General features: G+C 43.6%; 1 protein-coding gene across 1 annotated transcript in view; it reads right to left on the bottom strand.

Moving 5' to 3' along the window:
- Window positions 1-21593, bottom strand: part of PHGDH (phosphoglycerate dehydrogenase) — a 128804-nt gene that overhangs the window by 86476 nt on the left and 20735 nt on the right. The window contains exons 2-3 of the mRNA XM_069244303.1: window positions 4161-4312; window positions 31-96 (exon numbers count right to left, since the gene is read on the bottom strand). Of these exons, the coding sequence (XP_069100404.1) occupies window positions 31-96; window positions 4161-4312 (218 nt within the window). The remainder of the gene's footprint in view (window positions 1-30; window positions 97-4160; window positions 4313-21593) is intronic.

The following is a 21593-nucleotide window of genomic DNA, read 5'->3' as shown; positions in this document are numbered from 1 at the left end:
AAAAATAAATGAACAGGGAGAGGTACAGACCTGGACAGGCAGAGGATCATGGCACAAGTCAGCTCGGCCGCGCTGATGCTGTTCCCGGACGGAGTGCTGAGAATAGAAACAAAGAACACAGAATCTCAGAACGCTGGAAAATACAAAACTTGGTGCAATCTGCTCGCAACAAAGATATTAGAGGGCTTGGAGTGGGCTGCCTACGCCAGCCTTCCCGCTCTCCTATACCTGTGAAGAAACACTCTGGAGAGACAGGATATAGAAGCCTGCAACAGTAAAACCCTGACTGGCCATTGACATTCGAGGCTACGGGGTGTTTGCAAGCCTTTTCCCAGAGGCCGGTTGCAGAGTGTAGCCAAAGGATGGATGGAGGCATGGCTGAAATGGCCTATCAGACTCCTGTGATATTTGTGAGGCAAGAGCCAAGGGCCAGTGCCACTAGCAGCACGAGCCCTCTAATAATAACCTTGAAAATAACAATAATGTTGCGTGATAGACCGACCATCTGCCCTGACTCCATTTACCTCCAGAAGTTTCTGGGTCAATTTTCCTTCCTCTCCTCTGTGTGTCTCAGACGTCCAGACTTCTGCTCTCTCTAGACGTCACATATTTACTGTTATCAGCAGCTCCCAATATAATTACACAACCACCCACTGGGATGAACTAACTTTACATTCTCGATTAAGTACTTCCCAAAAAGTAGTTAAGGATCTCCGATAGATTTCCACTTTGTTTTGTGTTCTTTTTTCCATTCGTACAGTTCTAATTTCAATGAAAATTCCATACTTAACATTCAATACACGCATTAACTGGCACACAGCAATAACTGAGTGTTGGGCATGGGTTGAGAGGCGCTCATCGGCACAACTGGTGTTTACTGGTCTTAGAAGCAACGGGTGGCAGCTACTTGCGTACTTGTGAGACCAAACGCTGGCAGCATACAAGAGTTGTAAGGATGAAAGGCGCTTTGGGTTCATGGCGAGAGCTTTTCTCCCATCCAGGTGTAGCTGCTGCACATAACTGGATCGCTTACATCACCACAACTGTTGTGATTGGCTGATGGCTGGCAAGGAAGAAAAGTCAGCCGATGGCAGTGAAGGCAATGGAATGGGAGCAAGGCCCTTGTTTGTGCCACGAGAAATTAAGACGTTTACACTGTTCCTTTCTTCCCTTGCGTGGCATATAAGGGTCAATGCTTCTTCATACCTGTATTGGTTTACAGCTCTAGTTTATCTCCCTCTGGTTTAATGGTAGCAAACATTGTGCTTTACTACATGTAGGACAAGTGTTACTCCACCCTTCTGCTGACTTTTAATCCAGTTGGCAAGGCTAAGTTCAATGGAAGGCTCTGACTTGTACACACACAATGATATCACTCCATTCTCTGTTCACACCCTACCAATCGAGCTCATCTTCCACTTGTCCAGCAGAGAAGCTATATATTTAGAGACAGACCCATGAAACAGGACGCACCTGTGTTTGTAGGACCCACATCCACTCCAAAGAGCTCCTCACCCGAAGTAACGGGATAGACATCACCCAGCACAATGACCGTGGTTTGTCTTTTACATGAAATATACATAGTACAAGATAAAAAGCTTGGGTCTCTGTTAGTTTCAAGAAATATAGGGCCAGATGTATGAATCTGGGCCATTGCGATTCGGTAATTGCGATTTTTACGAAATCGCAATTACCGACTCGCAAAGGGCCATGTATCACATTTGCGATTCGGTAATTGCGATTTCTTAAAAATCGCAAATGCAATTACCGAATCGCAAATTGCTATACTGGCCCCATTCGCAGCATATAGCTGCGAATCTTTTGCATTTCCTAAATTGCGATTTCTGAAACAGAAATCGCAATTCGGGAAATGCAAAAGGCCAGGGTGCTTGGGGCCCAAGGCCCCCTCTCCTGCACCCCAAAATTGTTTTTTTGTTCCATGTGAAGTACACACATGCCAAAAGGGCATGTGTGCTTTACATATTAAATTTAAAAATGCAGTTTTACTGCATTTTTTAATTTTGCACCAGGTTACCACCTGGTTGCAGACAATGGTATTTTGCATGTGCAAAATACCATTCTGTGAAAAATCGCAATTTGCAATTTTTTGCAGAATTGCCTTGCGACCTGGATTTTGCGAATCGCAAATTGCGATTTGCAAAATCCAGGTCGCAACGCAGAAAATCGCAATTTTAGCGATTTTCATTTTGTGGTCTGCGAATGCCTTTGATGCATTGCAGACCACGATTTTGCACTTGCAAACGGCCGATTTCGCAGTTTGCGAGTGCAAAATCATTTGATACATCTGGCCCATAGTTCCTGCTTTAATTTCAGGATCTCAAGCATAGTGGTACTGGTTTTGTGGTCCCTTGATGCCCAGTGCCGCGGCTCCCAGTTCTTTTCTTAAAGTTAATTTCTCACATTGATTCAAGGATCGTAAATGCAGTACTTCACAGTTCAGACCCATAAGCAGTCCTTTTGCTGGCAGCAGTGCCACAACCAGCACCAGCATTAGTACCTGTGGCAGCTCAACGCAAGCTAAATCAGCATGCCTGCAGCTTACGAAATGTTTTGCTCGCAGGTGAGAATTTGTTCTCAGAAAAATATCCTTTACACCAGTGGGGACATACAGGTACTCAATACACTGCTAACATGATTTTGCAGACCCATCTGGAGAAGTCATAGGACAATGCAAGCACACCAAGGGCAGGCGATGCAAAGCAGCAAGCCGGAGGCAAACCGAGGCTTAAAATGACAGCAGCAGAGAATGAGAATCAGAAAGTGGAGAAAGGAAGGGCAGAGAGGAGCTGAAGCTTTTGGACTTTAACCAGTAGCTGCCACAGTAGTGACAACCAGTGCTACAGCCACGACCACAAATTATCTCTTATCCTGTTTCCCCATAGCACAGACAGCACTGCCACACTTCCAAAGACTTCAATGGGGAAAACAAATCCCTAGTAAAGAAAACACAAGGATTATTATAACAGCAAGGATCAAGCGGCCTGATCCTGGAAAAGTCAGCCACAAGCATGGCCAGTAGAGCGCTGAATGTGGAGCTAACGAAGTGACAATGGTTAACACTGTTTCTAGGGGCTACAACACTGCACAAAGGCCACTGGGGGTCAGTCTTCAGATCCCAGCATGTGGACTGAATACTCTCCTCCGCAGGTGATAAACAGCAACCCCAAAAACCATGAGCTGGATACCAGAGTCCTCATAAAACACCCATGTAACCCACAAAAAAGCCTACCTTAGCCCTCAACAAAAGGAAGCATTTTGTGTTTTATCACTTGATACCAACGTTTGCTTATGGGTCCTGTGCACTATTAGACTGGGCGTGCCAAGTGAACTGCGGACTGTGTACGGCAAAGTGGTCTACATGACACACGCAGCTCTGTGCAGCACTACCTGCATTACTCACCCTGCCTTGGTTTGCTACTCAGTGCCTGTCTTAAGGACAGCAGGAACTGAGGAGTAAAGCCAATGAAGCAGGCACACTTCCAGTTCCCGCCACAGTGGAAGTAGACAGAAAATGGCAATGAGGTTTTGGGGAGCCCTGATTACTTCTATGGCATTCTGGAGAGATCGGTTTCTTAAATGATCGGGCAGGCATATGTAAGCCATGGCTAGGCTAATAGGGATAGTTAAACGTTTATAGACTGATAGCCAAACATTGGCCATATTTAGATCCTTCTAAAAGACAAATGTATGGGCAGTTGTGAGTTAGCCTACTGGAAATTTCAACCAAAAACAAACTACAACTTTGGAATTCAAGTTAAGGTTGGGAGAAGTGAAACCCTTGCAGTACCAGGGTCCATTTCCCCCAAAAATGGTGGTTTCATGTCATACAAGGTAATGGAAAACTCTACAAACGGCGAAAACATAAAATAACCCTTCAGTCTTCTGAGGGAGGAGGTACACAGCTCAGCTCGGGTGACTCCGACTCACCACCGATAATCAGTATTATCATTAGGGATCACTAGTGAAGGCAGCAAGATTGCAGAGGAAGCACTCCAAAGAGCTGAGATCTGAGGGAGTATGCGGGCGCATCTTGAGGCCCTTGCGGTTAGAGCACAGCCCATCACCCTTTCATGCCACAGAATGCCCTCTGCCACTATCTCGTTCCTTGTGCCACCCACGGTCTACGACCAAGTGCTTACTTCATAACAATGACACCCTTCCTGGTTGCCGCGTCCACGTCCACATTGTCGACTCCGGTGCCAGCCCTGCCGATCAACTTCAGGCGTTTCCCAGCAGCCAGAACCTCAGCAGTCACTTTAGTGGCCGAGCGAACAATGAGGCCGTCATAGTCCTGCAGGGGAAGGTAAAAAAAGGGTTAGACTCTGGAAGTGAATCAGGAGAATGAGTTGTAAACATGGCGCAACATGACGTGGGCAGCCTCGTGGAATGAAAACATGGGTCTCAAGGGAAGAGCCGCTTGCTTCTTGCATGTGTTTGGCAGAAACGCTTTAGAAGAGTCATACACGTAGTAGAGAGGTGAGAGGTACCCTCGATAGAGCTGTGATCCCTAGAGAAGATTGCCTTTTGGTAATGAAAGCCGCCGGCAGTGCCCTGGCTTCTAAAACAGCACCTCAGCAAATCTTGGCCCATAACAAGTGGACCAGAAGAGCCCTTTCCCCAAGAACAAAGCATGCAGAGGCCGGGTGTGTCAGCCCGAACACAAGAGATCACAGTTCATAGCACGTAACTTTACCTTCTCAAATGAGAAATGAGTGTATGAAATGAACGTCTATAACAAGCCTCCACTCCCCTCCTTGCCCCCGCCCCATTACTCAGCTTACCCAGCTGAATGCTTTTAGAACTGTAGATACTTGCATTATAGGGCAGAGACAGCCAGAGCATCCCTGGGCTTAATTAAAGTGGCCTATTGGCTATATACTACCGCAGGAAGAATAGAGAAAAGCACACAATAGGAGTGAACAAACCGATTTTAAGCAGCGTGCATAATGTAACTGTAGGTCCGCCAGCCTAAACCAGTGGTGTGTAGTGGTGTGAAAGAAAAGGCGTTTGGAGGATGTGTACATTTTGCCTCTGTAGCGAAAACAACTTTCTCTATCCAATGTCTAATATTAAACTTCTGTTCCAATATCTGACAAATGTTAACATTTAGGTCTCGGTAGAAAGGGCGTTGGCAGGTGTGGGTACAAATCTTCTATTTGAGCAGAGGGAATACATTTATTAAGAAAACCCCATGGATGGCTTCTTAGCTTTTGTGCATAGGGTTATTGAGCACATTCAGGTCACTAGAATTACCGCCTAAAGCTCCCACTCTAACCAGAGAGGGAAAGAGCGTAAGGAATGAAAAAAGATAGAGTTCAGTGTTACTAGTAGTAGAGGTCTCTGTACACATTCTACATCAGAGGTTGAGTACCCGATTAGTTAAACAAACTCCCAAGGTCCTGCCTTTACAACAGCGGCCTTTACGGCAGCGGCCATCTTGGAAGGACTTTACCTTGAAAAGTGAACATGTTCTGTTTCCGGGTGGAATGCACTGCAATATACACCAAGAGGCATTAAACTCTTCTAATTGAATTCTTACCCATTCGAATTGTTAGTACTGGAAACCATAATGAGACGAATCCAAAAATGTTACCAACATTTACCAATCTCTGGGAAACAATAATTACACTGGTATTGCAAGGGGCTACAGGAGGGTGCAAGTTTTTCCTAAGGAAAGTAAAAATATGATAAATGTGAACTGCATGAGGATGCAGATTAATGAATGTGGTGGGCATACGAGACACTGGAAAAGTTCTAATACGATTCACAATATAGCTATATTCTGATATAGTTAGAGGCAGCCCTCAGATTAACTTTGTATCAAGCATACAGACTCAAATGGGTGAGGGCAGCCTTGTGGCTATCTCTGCAATGCTGAGACAATATAAAAACTCCCCCGGGTTGGATAAGAACTAGGCGCAGCGGTTTTCAAGCTGTGTATTAAGTGGCGTTTTTGGACATATGTTGTTGCTACCATAATCGTTTACTGCACTTAGCATACAGAATACTTTCTTTTCAATATTTCTTGTTTTTGGAGTGTCACAGAACTGCACTAACTGTAGAGGACTCTAGTTTTAGAAGATGCTTTATAGACTCTCATCTTAACGGAGGATCCAAATGCTTTTTAAACTTGTGTACTACCCAGAAAGCTCTTCATGGGTAGACTCCAGACTCCAAAATACCCGAAAGTCCGGTTTGAACTTTAAGGGTCTGTTGGAGTCTTAAAATCAGCTTTGAAAACGAAAGAGATTTGTCCTAGGTGATGATATACTAGGTTTGGTAGCAAGATGTTAACTTACGCCTTATTAAACCCTTTTACTGGTTTTAAACTGAAACTGTACTTAATGAATAGCATTAGCCTCGTCAGATTTCTTTTCTTAGACTATATAATGATTACATGTATATTTTGATGTGGTATTTTAGGTTTACAAATATAATAAAACACAAATACATGAGACTCTTCTCCTTAGAAGCTCACGGAGCATTACAAGACTTCTTCCCACCGACAGACATGTTCTTATAAACCTTCATATCCTGAAGGCTTCTACTAAGTCCCACAAAATTATCCTTCTCCATTTTCATTATCTAGATCGATCGCCCCAGTCAAACTAATCCCCAAAAACAAAGCAAAAAGGGGTTCAGAGAATTACAAATAAACAAATAGGGGAAAACACAGCACCACGCAAATTGTTTGCTCGAACAACGCCTCCCTCCAAGTTTCTTTCCTTATACCGCAAATCACACGCAGGCAATCGAAGAACTAAGCTTACCAACAATACACTAACTGGGACAGCCCAGTCCTTCTCTCCCGTGACTTTGGCCGTTACCTCTGTCCAAGACAGCAGAACTCAGGTCCAACACAGCGGGAGGAAGACGGAAGGGAATATGAAGGAAGAAGACAGCGATGAAAGGTAATGTGGCCTACAGATGTGAATGCAGAATGAAAAGGCCTAATTTTATGGCAAGACCGGAGGCTCCTATTATGCGTTTCTTTTCTTACTTTATTAAATAGCAGCAGTCAAGAAACTACAGTTCCCATAAGGCAAAGTGTAAAGAGCCAATGGGAACGAAGACGTGTACAACTACAATGAACCAATAAACGTGCACCTAGGGTATTATGACATCACTTGACTGCGAGCACTCCTCTTTTCTTGCTGCTCGCAGTCAAGTTAAGTACCTCAAATATTTGCTCTATTTATATATCCTTGTGGTTTGTTATTATTATTATGCTCATAGTGTTTCACTTTTATTAATTTCTTAATCTGCTTATGTGCTGCTGTTTTCCTTTCCCAGTCGGCAGGTTGCCGCAATTCCAGCTCAAGCGCCGCTCCGCACGCTTGTTTTTCCTCCCCGGTAACGTTTCCTCAGACAACGCTCGTTCATTCTCAACGCGTCTGAGGAAACTCTGCCACACCTTCACAACGCGCTTGAGCAATGGATGCTTCCTTCGCTCGGCGCGCATATCTTCAACTTCAATTTGCATTTATTTGCTATTTTGGCTCACCTCGACCTCCCGTTCCGGCGTCTGGTTGCGAGGTTACTCAGCATACGCCGGCATACACAGCGAGGAATTTTCTTTTACGGCTATTTCCTCATTCCTGCCTGGCCACACCTCCGGCCCCAATCGTGTGGAGAAAACGTGTATTTACACGCCCATAGGTGGGGTTTGCTCTTTTCCTGGAACTGTTAACCCCTGGTTTGCTGTTTTTTTCCATTATGGAGAGAGATATTTCTCCTTCCAGGCAGGCTAATTTGGATGATGTCAATGACATTAGACAGGAACTTAATTCCTTTATAAAATTCTCTGTACAACAGGCTGTTGCTACATCTATTAACAAATTATCCAAGAATCTAGAGTCTTCCTTCGCAAATATGATTTCCAAGACTCTATCGGCCCAGGCTGCGGGGGAATGCGGTCAGCGCCTGCCCCTTCTACTCATAAGAAATCTCAGAAATTGGTGCAAAAGGAAAGTGAGGTTTCCTCACATATGACAGAGGACGCGGTTCCTCACAAGGCTCCATCCAAGGTGTATAAAAATGTGGAAAATTCTCAGTCATCCTTGAAACATAAACGCAAGTTAAAACATTTTGTCCCTGCCCCTTTAATAATTTCTTCTATTCAAGATACGGAAGACATGGACATGCCTGATGCGGACTCAGATTCTATTGTTTCTGATAAAGATGATAACATTTCCCTATCTCCTCCTCCTTCCAAAAAACCCAAATTATCTTCAATAGAACCACTTTGCCGGCCGCACCTTCCATGACCAAGGTTCCAGAGCCTTCAATCACACATCTTACCAAGATTACAGACCATAATTTTACCCTCAGAGAGGCAGAGGGTTCCGCTCCAGAGGCTACAGGGGTGCCAGATCCTCCAACCAGCCAGGTAAGCCTTTCTTTTGGTCATATCCCTATTGGGGGCATCTTCGCCATTTTCTTCCAAAATGGTCGGAAATTACATCTGATACTTGGGTTCTCAATACTGTTTAAGGTTACACCATCGAACTTTATTCTACCCCAGTTCAATCACGTCTTCCTCCTCCTCCACATTTCTCTTCAGAAATGTCAGACCTTATTTCAGCAAAAGTACAATCCCTTATTCAGAAAAAGGCCATCACTCTTATCCGTCCAGATCCAACAGGTTTTATCAGTTCCATTTTTCTTGTTCAAAAGAAAAACAAGAAGATGCGTCCCGTTATAAATCTCAAGCATTTCAATCATTTTGTAGTCTACCAACACTTCAAAATGGAAACCATCCTCCACCTCAGAGACATTCTTCTTCAAAACGATTGGATGGTGCGTCTGGACCTTCAAGATGCCTATTTGGTCGTTCTAATTCATCCAGATTCCAGGAAGTTTCTTCAATTTCAGTGGCTAGACCATCTCTATCACTTTACCTTTCTACCCTTTGGTTTCTCTTCTGCCCCTTGGTGTTTCACCCGACATGGCTTTCCTCAGAGCTCAAGGTGTGAGACTCATCATATATCTGGACGACATCCTCATAATGAACCAATCGCCTCAGTCACTTTTGTCCCACCTAGCTCTCACTTGTCCCCTTCTATCAGACCTAGGCTTTATCATCAACAGCGAGAAGTCTCTTCTCACTCCGACTCAGGTTATAGAATTTTTAGGTTTTCAAATAAGCTCGGTCTTAGCCATTCTTCTTCTTCCTCCCTCAAAGATCAAATCAGAGATTTTACAGGTCTTACGCAACTCTCTAATTTCTCTAAGATCCCTGGCCCGGATTGTGGGTCTTCTCTCTTCCTCCATTCAAGCGATATTTCTTAGGTCCCCTCCATTACAGAGCTCTTCAAAGACTAAAGATCCGTCCCCTCAGGAAAGGTCTTTCTTGTTCAGACACAATTCCTCTAGATCACGATTCTCGCACAGAAATTCAATGGTGAATAGACCATTTAGACGCATGGAACAGAAGAACTACCTTTGCATCAGCCCCAGATCTTGTATCAGAATCAGATGCAAGCCGTTCAGGTTGGGGGGCCCGTTGTGGACCAATCTCGACTGGAGGTTCATGGTCTTTAGAGGAGTCCAAATTGCATATCAATTGTTTAGAGATGCTTGCCGGCTCCTTTGCAATCAGAAGCCTGGCAAAGAACAGAGTGCGTTGCGCTATTTACTCAGAATGGACAATATTTCGGCAGTAAGGTATATAAATCCCCTCGGAGGCACAAAATCCAAACCTTTGACGGAATTAGCCAAGAGTTTTGGGGAATTTTGCCTTTCAAACCATCTTTTGGTTCATGCAGAATATCTTCCAGGAACTCTGAATTCCATTGCAGATTGGCACTCACGTTATCTCCAAGACTCCAGCGAATGGAAACTTCATCCCGAAATTTTTCAACAAATTCAGAATATGTGGGGTCCCTTTCAGATCGATCTATTTGCTTCCCGTCTCAACACTCAACTCCCTTTATTCTTCAGTTGGCGTCCGGATCCATTGGCATTAGCATCCAATGCTTTCTTTCAGGATTGGTCAGGCTCTTTGAACTATGCCTTCCCTCCATTTCTCATGATCAGCAGAGTGCTGGCTCAGATCAGGCATCAGCAAGCCTCTGTGATTCTCATAGCACCCTTTTGGCAGTCCCAAATTAGGTTTCCAACTCTTTTGGCACTGGCAATAGATGTTCCTTGCCTCTTTCCATCCTTCCCGAATCTTTTGACGGATCACATGCATCGTCCTCACCCTCTCATCTTAGACAACCTGCTTACCCTTTCAGCATGGAAGGTCTCGGGTATTCCCAATCTCGCCCTTTCATTTCGACAGAAGCTTCCCAATACTTATCACAATCCTGGGCTCCGGGCACCAAGAAAGCGTACAAATCTGCATGGTCTCTATGGCATAGCTGGTGTCTGGGAAAACACATTGATTCCTCTTCAGCAGATGTGATTTTTATTGCAAATATTTTGGCGGACGAAGCTAGCAAAGACAAAGCTTTTCGTACCATTAACTTATATAGGTCTGCGATTTCTTCCAATCACATCTATGTTAATGGAAAGCCAGTCGGGGAACATCCACTTGTTTGCCGTTTATTGAAGGGAGTAAAAATTTCTAATCCTCCAATGCCAAAATATAGACAGTTATGGGATGTTAATATTGTTTTAAACTTTCTATTGTCATGGCCTGATAATAGTATGCTTACTGTAAAAATGTTATCTGCTAAGTTAACAATGCTTTTATGTCATGTTTCTATCAAACGTATTTCGGATGTTAGAGCCTTAGATATTTCTAATCGTCAATTTACTCATACTGGTGTTTTGTTTACAGTGTCTCACCGAACCAAGACTAATTTAACTTCTGTTTTCTATCCTTATTTTCCAGATCACCCTAAACTATGTGTTGCACAATGTTGAAAAGTTTATGAACAAAAAACTGCAGATTTAAGATCCTCCTCTGCTTCTCAACTTCTGATTTCTTTCAGGAAGCCTTTTAATCCGGTATCTGCAGCTACTTTAGCACGTTGGGTCAAATGGATTATGTCCCTTGCAGGCATCGATACTTCCATGTTTGGTGCTCATTCCTCTAGGGGAGCTATGGCTTCTAAAGCCTTTTGGGCGGGGTCTCGCCTCGAGGATATTCTTAAATTTGCAGATTGGTCTAACGATAATGTTTTTGGAATTTTTTATTGCAAACCTGTTGATAATGTATCATTGAATGTAATTAATATGCTTTGAACTCGCATAATAGGAGCCTCCGGTCTTGCCATAAAATGTAGATTTTCCTAGTCTTTTGACGGAAAGTCTTAATTTTATTAAAGACACAGAGGCGAGAATTATCCCTTCTCGCTCCGACCATTCTCCATATTCTGGAGTGTTGAACTTTTGTTTTGAACTGTTAGCCTGTATTCTGGCTATACTTATTATTTTTGCAATTTTTCCTTTGTTTAATTCTGACTGATCTCTCGCAAGAAAAGAGGGCTGTTCGCAGTCAAGTGATGTCATAATACTCTATGTGCATGTTTATTGGTTCATTGTAGTTGTACACATTTTCGTTCCCATTGGCTCTTTTCACTTTGCCTTATGGGAACTGTAGTTTCTTGACTGCTGCTATTTAATAAAGTCAGAAAAGAAACGCATAATACTCGCCTCTGTGTCTTTAATAAAATTAAGACTTTCCGTCAAAAGACTAGGAAAATCTACATTAATATCGAATGATCAGCGTATAAAGAAACGTCAGAAAATCAAAGGCAAGCACACGACTACTTTTAGACAGGGATAACAAAACCAGTTCAGAAAACGCCACACAACTGCCACCTGGTGGTATTAATATTTCTGAAGACAAACGCATAGAACACCTTTTTTTTAATGTTCTTCCTGGTAAAACAAATTAACGCACTCAATTGATTTTTGCTTTATTACATTCGCCATCTTGCTATGAACATGTACCAATGAGAATATCAGGAAAATAACACGATTTCTTCCCCAATGCAACACAAGGAGAACATGGTAGACACAATCGAACAGAACAAAACTCTTCAGAAGCCCGTAACAAATAAACCAAACTGAAATAAATCTCGGTGTAATCCAAGGCAATCTAGTCCGAGGCAATCTCGGTGATACTTATTACAAACATTTTACAGAGCCTGTCAATTTACTATTTTACGAAATTATTTTCATTCACAAATTACAAAATTTATATAATGGGGATATTATAACAAATCACATTATTTTATAAAATGAGCCCTTATTAAAAAAATTCTACCTCTGTCACCATAGATTAAAACTTTTATAAACATCGTTTGTGCTGAACATGGCAGGAACAACACAGACCGCAATGTGGGAATTCAGACATCAACATTGGACTGTTGGTGAGTACGTTGGAATGATGGCACTGGGGAAAAAACACACGCACCATCAAGGATACTGACTCTATGCATTGGGGCATAGGCAGATGGCAGAGTGAACAGTTTGACAGTCCAACATCTCAAGAAGCCATGCGTCTTTGGGCCTGTAAATCTGCATTAAATTCAAATGATTGTGATAGGGCAGAGCAGTCCATTAAAGTACATTTTTCTCGTAACACTGTCGGACTTTTAGAACAATTGGTCCAAGTTCTGGAATGCGAGGATTCAACCGCAAGAAGAAAGAAAATATGCAATGGCGCAACCTGAGGGCTCCATCACAGGGAAATATCACAGAAAGTACTCCTACTCGTTTCCCTTAAGCATCAGAAAGCATAAATCCACTGGTGATAGTGAAAAGGAAAGTGCATATGCACAGACAGGAGCATGATTGAGAAAACTGAAATGTAAGTGGGCACGGAATGAGGGATCTAGCACCAGAAAGTCTAAGAGTTGGAGGTAAGTCAAGAATCATTAGCAGCTGAGCTCCAAAAATCCATGCAGACCTGTGGCTCTGATACAACCCATTTCAGTGGAGTGTGGGGAGGGCAAGTGTCCCTTTTGAACGGTTTCTTTAGGTGGTGGTTTAGCATCCTTTGGTAGTCTTGACCAAGTCTTGACACCCACAGGAGTGGATGCCTCCTTGTGAGATAAGAATGTTTTTAGGGTCGCTGTAGAGGTGCCTAGTCTGAGTGAAGTGAAGGAGTAGATGAGGACAGGGTTGTTGAGAGGAATGTCAGGGTTGAGAAGGACGTTTTTGGCATAAGAGTACTATAAACTGGAGGAGCATGGGATTGAAGAGATTGGTGGTACAGTGATAGGAAGAATGATTGGTGAGGAAAAGGACAGATGATGAAATCATGAGCCGAATATGAGCGGAGTGCAAGATGGTAAAGTTAACAAGGAAAGGGAGTTCAGTATTTTGTGATCAGGCAAACGTTGGTAGGAAATACTGACATCAGCATCATAGAAGAGATCAGAAGTGAGCTGGGCAGGTAATGAAGAGAGATCTTCGAGATATCTTTGGCGAGTATGCTGGATCATAGGGTGGGTACAAAGAGGCCAAAGAAAAAGATATGCAGGTCAGTAAGTGACAGCAATGGTTTGGTATTGCTAGTGGATAAGAGTTACAGTACCGAGGAAAGTGGTTAAAGGATCAGGTAGAGCTTCCAGATGAGAGTGAGGGGCTGCAGGGTGGAGGAGGGGCATCAAAGAGGAGGCAGGTGACCACTTAGATGCTGTCTTGGGTGAGGAGAGAATGAATTTAAGGAGGAATTTAATGGGGAGGTATATAGGCACAAGGGGAGAAGGCTGCCTTAAGTTAGGGGGTGGCTCCAGAACCATTGTTGGCTTATTTGACAGCTTCTACCAAAGAGAAGATTTAGAAGAGTTACACAGAAGCATTGAATCTGCTGCATAAAGAGGTACAGGTGATGGTGGAAGCTAGTGAGTAGGTATAGTTGGAAGGAAGCCCAGAGGTCGTGTTCACTTGAGAAATGGACAGCTGTGCTCCTAATTTATGAAAGGGTGCACTGCAGCCACTAACCAGAGAGCAGAAGTTTTGTTTTCAGTTGGCTTTTGTATTGGGTTGCATGACTTACAATATACTTCACTATAGCTGGAAAATGACACTGAGGATGCCTTTTCTCATTTGCAGTGGCAGTGTTTCTGTGGTCTGGTTTCAGAGATAAAACAAGCATTGGCATAGAAAATAGGTCTCGTCTTTGGGACCTTATTCGCATTTAGCCATGCAAAACATTAAACCTCTATCAGAAATAAACTGTGCTTGCATGTTCCTTCATACACTTGTCATTAGACTGTAATGGTCAGAACATCCCCTAGAGGGCACCACAATAAAAATATAATTTGGAAGAAACATGGCCATGTAACCATATAGTCAGCCCCCATAAGGCATAACCACGTGAAAAGATAAAAGCAGAGAGTATTGCAGTGTAACAATATATTCAGCCCCTAGAGGGAACAGGGCATTGCACATTTTCAGGGCTAGCAGGCCTGCTAGAATATTATTATAAACAAGGCCCTTAGAACACAACCTACTCCCAGCTGTAAGGCAAAAGCTCTAGCCATGAGAGAGCTTAAAAAGACACCGAATGTGGGAGAGGTTATTATTTTTCCCCCCACCCCAACCTGGTGTGGGGACTCAGAAGATAAGCGTGACAGAAAGAGCACCTTGTGCTGAACGTTTTGGTTATGGTCCCATTGTGCTAGGACCACCATAGGCTGAGTTATGGGTAAAAATATGTTGTAAAAGGAACGTCCCGCAAAGCATTATGGGCCGGGAGAGCTGTGCTGAGGGTTTCGCTTGTGTTTTTTTTTTTTCTATTTAAGAGGCGACAGTTTGTATATTTTTCAACTGCTAAACTTGGGAAGAATTCAGGAATGGGGCTGCAAATTTAACTGGTGCTCATGTAAAGCGCTCCAATCTTCTGGTCGAGTTTGCGCTATATAAATAAATAAAAAAGAATCCCTCTCCAGCTTGCAGCCTTTGTCAGGCACAGACATGCAAAGAAATGGTGAGATGCTAGAGGAAGAAACAACATACTGCTACGAGCGCAAAGCGTAGAGGCAAAACAAAAAAGTAGTGTGCCACACTACAGTATATGACAGATTGTGCAATAATCCATGTACCAGGGTCAACCTCAAGGCGTTAACAAACCTAAAGCGTTTACCTAGCAAACCAAAGGAATTTAGAAAGGCAGGCCAACAAATGAATGAAGGTGATGGGAGTGCGATGGGTGTGGTGAAAGCCCACAGAATAGCTTACCGCATGTTGAGCGACAGCACATGCACACTGCCTAGGCTAGATCTAAAAAAGCACAAAATAGGATGCCCCACTAGCTTTAGGACCTAGAATGCTGATGGTATTGCAGGTCATTTAGAATTATTTATTCCCTTTCAAGTTTCAAATAAGTTTAGGAGAAATTCCTGGACAGTTGGGCCATTAGGTGGGGAGCTAGGGGTGTTAAATAGGGCCGGAGGCGTGGGGAGGTTGTAAATGTTATTGTTGGGCTGTTAGATAAGAGCTTGTCTCTTGTAAGTATTGCAGGTAAATTGGCAGGTATCGCACTTTATGACAAGATGTTCTGATATTCTGAGCCCAGTGTGGGGCAAGTAGTCATGGAATGCTGGAGGGTTATGCTGATGAGTTATGGACATCTGACAGGGTTAGGCGCATAGTAATGTCTGAGTTAGCACACAGGTTGCTTTGTGTGTTGTCGGGGATACGTTTTTCCGATCACAAGGCTGCACAGTTTAAGCTTTGCCTAGTTTCTTATTTGGGGCATTCTGGGTGTCAGATAGGCCTGCAGTGTTGCGAGGACCTTCGATTTCATTAAGTGGTTAAGTCTGAGGAAGAAGAGGTAACTAAGGTGTGGGTGCAAAGATCAAAGACAGACCAGTGTAGCAGGGAGAAAATGGTGAGGTTGCAGTCGTATGGGGAAATGCAGATCTGTCCAGTTAGGGCATGGCATAATTGCACTGGGATAAGAGTGCAGCATGAGGGAGTAGTTTGTAGGCACCAGGATGGTTGTTTCTTGACTTTGTTTCAGGTATTAAGTGTTGCATAAAGGTTTTGAATTGCTATGTGGGGAATTCAAAATCTATTACTTTTAGATTGGAGCTGCTACTGAGGCTGTCAGGGGTGGCCTTGCATAAGGGGAGATGAGGAGATTGGGTAGATGGAGGTTGTTTTGTTGTAGGCGGTGTGAGTACCCAGACTGGTTACTGGATTATTTGAGGACTCACTTGAGGAATCACTTACTGAATCATGTTTCTGGTCATTTAGTTTGGGTGTGGAGCCCACTGGAATACATTATAAGGATCTGGATCGTTCAATGGGGAACAAAGCAGGCACAAAGGAGACAGTCTGTGAGTCTACTCCTGCTTGATTACAGGGGTGTAAACGTTTAGTGGTGGGATCGGGGTGCATTGCTATGGGACAATTGCCCTTCGATGCTAGCAGGGTTGCGTAGGTGAGAAGGATGCCAACATTTTTAGGGTCGAGCGCACAAGCATGCTGGCCTGCTGTAATCTTTCTGTAGGTTTTTAACCACACCCACTCTTGCTATTCATTCTTTGTTGTGCTTGTTTCAAATGCTTAATTTTCATTGGTGCATTTTGTGAAATGTCCCTCCTTTGTGTACTGAGTTCCCTCCCAGTCGATGTCACTAAGTGAACATCTTTGTTGGCCATCACACTACGTCATGCTTCCTCCTGTTACAGCGTGTGATGGCCCCTCCTCCAGTTTCAGTTTGCCTTTCATCCCAGCCGCGATCCTTTCTACACATTCACGCAGGGCACTAATAACTCTTGCATTCACACTCTTGGCGGCCGTGGCGCTTTGAATTGACTTGCTTATGTCAACTGTTTTACTTTTCATTTTCAATTTATGTGGCAAGAAAAGTCCAGTTAGGAATTTACAATGCTAATAGCTTGAACTCAAGCAAACGCGGGACCCACAGCATTGCAAATGCTCGTTTGCTATTGCATCTGGGAGAGAATGGTTTAGTGCAACTGACTAGCATTGAGCTACTTAAAAAAAAAAAAACAGAAGCATTTACTGGAGATAAAAAAGTATTCACAACATTTGCGAGGGTAGAATTAGCAACCAGAAGAACATGGAAAGTTGCTTTGAATTCCGCTGCCATTGAAACGTGTGTCAGAAAGTAAACGGAGAGATGACTGTTCTGTGAGGCAGAGGGTTTTCTACGGTTACAGTAAAAAGAAGTTACTCCAGTAGATCCTATTCTTTACAGATGATTGCGCTCATCTTTGAGAAATTAGTTGTTTTTAAGTGAGATATATTGGCAGGTTTGTGGGTGAGCAGTGACGTTTTGAATGTAGAGGTAGGTGCAGGGTTTTTTGTTAGTACAGCAGGAAACCCCATAAAGGAGGGTTTTCCTGAGTGTAAGTGGGGACTACATCGAAGCCAGAAGGAGGGTTTGACTCGACACTGAGCAACAGAATCGGCCAGACAATGGTTAGGGAAAGTGAGGAACACAAAAAGGGTAGGTGAATTGAAACAGGTAAGACTTTCAAACACTGAGACACATTCAGCAGCATCTGCTCGTTGTCTGCTATCGATCTGACCCGATCAACAATGTGCAGGAAAGAAGGGGCCCTTCTTGTTTGAAACTCCAGCTGGGCCCATAACAAGTGCTGAATTTAATGGCCCATCAAGTCTCTTTTTGTGTGAGTATCCTGCCTGGCACCTATGTGGGGCCTAACACCTATGTGTAAATGCAGTGGAATGGGAAACAAAAGCACACAGCTTGTTAGCACTTCACACTTACTTAAAAGAGGCATGATTTTGACTTTGTTCAGTCCCTGTATTAGCATGCACTGTAAGAATGTCAGGTATGTTGTTCTATCCCAGCTTTTACACAAAATAATCTAAATTACTATTTTCCATTTCTTTTATAGCGCTATTCATCCCAATGCAAGGTGTAAGAGCGCTTTACATCATAAGTACACATTACATTGACAACAAATCATACAAGTTTGTAAATTAATGTACAGGATATATTACAAAAGACAGTGAAGGTTACAAGGGGTAGGTGTAGGCTATCATTGTTCATAGCACACTGTGCTATATTAGACGGATTACAATGCAACTTCGAGTAACCAAAAGGCTGTGTTAAAAGCAGTAACTTACCTATGTACATAAAATAAAAGTCTATCATCTGCAATTTACATGGTGTGCTTTGCAGGAGACACATTAACCCTCCATGCTACTTTGAGTCAAAACTGGGACTAGACAAAACACATATCTTTCCCGAAATTGCTTTAACTACTAGAGTTATTTTACCGTTATTAGTATTCCCTCTGACTTACTGGGAACTGTAAGATCTCTGCAGCAGGTGCCTTCACCTGATAATATATTTTAAAATTCAGACTTTGGAACAAACTAAGCAGAACAGATTTACTGTCAAATTTCTCCTTGTTGCCTATTTTTTTTTATGTGTGGCAGAGTTAAAAAAAAATAAATAAAAAAAAAAATTTATAAGTTGAGGCCCAGATTTTGTGTCTGGGTTGTGTCACTTTTCTGGCACAACTCTGACACAAAATCTATTTTGAGTATACAGTACTGCACACACAAATCCCGTTTGCTTGGCTTTTAAAGAAAAATAAACTAACAAAGGGATTACAGTTTCTTACCATGCTTTACCTTGCACCAGGTAGGCATTATGGGGGTCATTACAACCTCAGCGGTCTTTTTTGAAGACCGCCGAGGGACCGCCGTGCGGAAGACCGCGAGTGGTGGCGGTTTTCCACTCGGCCTATTATGACAGTTGGCAGGTCTCCGTCTTTTTACCGACAGAGAGCCGCCAACAGCCATACTGGCGGGAGGCGGGGAAATGGAGGTTGCTTCACCTCCACCGCCATGCCAACAGAACACCGCCCAGCAAATTACGTCCTGTGATTCGCCGTGGCAGGGTTCTGTTGGTGGTGTGGTGTCGGTGGAGCTGCCCCCATGGTTCCCATACCCTCCCGGAGGATCGTTGGACCAGGTAAGTCGATCGTCCGTGAGGGGAGGGGGGTGGGAGAATGTTGTGTGGGTGCCTGGGGGTGTGCGTGTGTGTATGTAGAGGGGTTGTGTGAGTGCGTGTATGCTTGCGGGGGTGTTGTGTGTATGGGAATGAGTGCGTGTATGTCTGTGGATATGTCTGTATGGATGTGTGCTTGTATGTTTGAATGTGGGTGTGCGTGTCTGACTGTGTGTGTGGATGTAGGCATGTATGTCCACGTGTGTGTGTGTAGGTGGTGCCTGCGTGCGTGTCGTGTGGGTATGGGCGATGTGATGTTGGGGGTCGGGGTGGGGAGGGGGGTCCTGCCACCTTTGGGGGGTGGCAGGGGGTGTAGGGGAGGGAGAGACCCCTATCAGTGCCAGGGAAGGAATTCCCTGGCACTGATAGCGCTTACCGCCATGGATTTCATGGCGGTTCAAACCGCTGGAAATCCACGGCGGTAAGCCGGGTCCAAATACCGCAGGCGGTATAGTGACGGCCGCCGGGCTGGAGACCCAGGTCTCCAGCCCAGCGGGCGGAACAGAGAACCGGAGGATGACCATGGCGGTAACCGCCATGGTCATAATTCCCCAAAGTAAGACCGACCGCCTATATGTGTGGTGCCTGGGCGTTACTGCGCATCCACCCATGCATTTTGATGCAAACCCATATTTGCAAAGACTTGCAAGCATAGGTTTGCACCAAACTTGCAAGTCTGCCTGAGGTTGACGAAACAAAGAGAAATATCTTTATTTCTTTTTGTAATTCCCTTTTTGCATGTATGCTGCATTCAACAGCACACATACAATGAGGAAATAGCCTCATAGGATAGTTTTTGCATGGTGTTGTTAAAAGAAAAAAAACAAAAACAAAAAAACCCGCAAGGCAGCACATTGCGCTGCCTTCCGTTACTGTGCATCAGGGAGGCATTACACAGGTGGTGCATGGGCATTCCCATACATCCATCATGTATTTTGTGTATAAATAATATACATAGTCTTCCTAAGGCAGGCACAGTAGCTTTCCCCAAGTTAGCTCTCCAGTCCCACTTCCCTGTCATAGGATCATGGTTATTCCCCATTTATGCGGGGCAACATTCAAGCTAGGCCCCGCTAGTGAGTTCAAGTCTTAGAAGTTCCATGACTGCTTTGGGAAAGTCAAAGTGCCTCCTAGCCATAGCATGTCAGTCAGAGCAAGTTGCCCCAAAACCTGGCAGCTCAATATTCAGTCTTGCCCGCTCTCGCTGGATGGGAGGTTTGGAGTGCCGTGGCCCTGGATGCTACAGTAGAGGTGCTCTGCCACCTACGTGGTGAGCCTCCCAAAATTCGGTGTTAGGTCTTGGATCCTCCTGAATTGTTGGGTAGGTGGAATCATTCCACTTCTTCTTCGGGTAATGGCTTGTTTCTCCTTCACAGCTGCATACTGCTCAAGGATGCCAGCCCTTTCACTTCTTCACTGCCCACTCCTGGCATATGGGGTTTGTAACAGCGCCCATAGGGATACGGCCCACTTTAGGTCACAGAGCTGCACAGGGCAATGGCCCTCTTCTTGTTAGAGCAATGCACCAGAGCAACGGCCCTCAATCATCACAGGCCCTACCTGGCATACAGAGATCATGTGCAGCACACAAGTGTTTTGCATTCACTTTGAGCAATGCAGCCACTAAATGGGCATCTCTTTGTTTCTCCACTTTCACATCAAAGGTTAATTATTTGGTTCATAAGGGTAGAGTGAGACTGGAAAACAGAATCCACATGAAAGTCAAGTGCATCCTAAATTCCTATTATACATGGTGCAACATTACAGCCAATTAAATCAAACAACAGAGAGAGATTTGCCTAGGATCATACAATTTGATCAAGCAGAGAGAGGAAATTGATTCCAGGTTTTCCGCTTTCACGATGTTGTTTTATTTATTACAGGTGTACTTATGACGCATGTCTTACTTCTAATTAGGGCCAAACCCATGGTTGGTTATGTGCCCTAAGATAATTTGATTATTTGTGAGTTGGTATACTGTATAAGTACCTTGTTTTTAGCAATGCATATTCTTTAAAATGTTTCTCTTTTGTGTTTTGTATGAGAGTGCAGTGAACGGGATTTTAGTTTTTGTTTATTGTGTTTTGTATGTTTTTCCATCAGCCCTGAAGAAGCTCCATTGTCTTTGTGTTAAAACGCACTGGCAATTTTTGTCACTCACAATGTGGCTGTGATTGCCATCTATATTACAAGAATTAAACAAATATCACTTTGACTATTACTGAGTACCTGTCTATTTGAAGTATTGATTAATTGGTTTGGACTTAACATATGGAATATTTAGCTGCTTCTTTGACAATTTGAGAGCTGGCTGTTGTTTAAGGAGTGCCTCTCCTTTTTTTGTATATTATACCTGGTGTATTTTGTTTTTCTGAACAGTTGACCAAGGCAGTGGAGCATCTATGTTGTGGATCGAGTTGTAGTGCAGGTACATATGCCACATCCGTTATCAGCTTTTGAGATTTTCATTACATTTTGCCAAGTTTTTGCCATGCCAGGGTATAGGTGTGTCTTGTTTTTTGCCCTTCTCACACCTACCTACTTAAGCAATGCTGCAAAGTTTGTGATGTACTACATTACAACACAATAATAAAGGGTAGCTTTGTTGTTATGATGCTCTTAGGTCTGGGACAGTATGTTGTAATTC

Source organism: Pleurodeles waltl, chromosome 7 (assembly GCF_031143425.1).
Source record: "Pleurodeles waltl isolate 20211129_DDA chromosome 7, aPleWal1.hap1.20221129, whole genome shotgun sequence".
NCBI classification, from domain to species: Eukaryota; Metazoa; Chordata; class Amphibia; order Caudata; family Salamandridae; genus Pleurodeles; species Pleurodeles waltl.
This window is presented reverse-complemented; position numbering and strand designations above follow the sequence as displayed.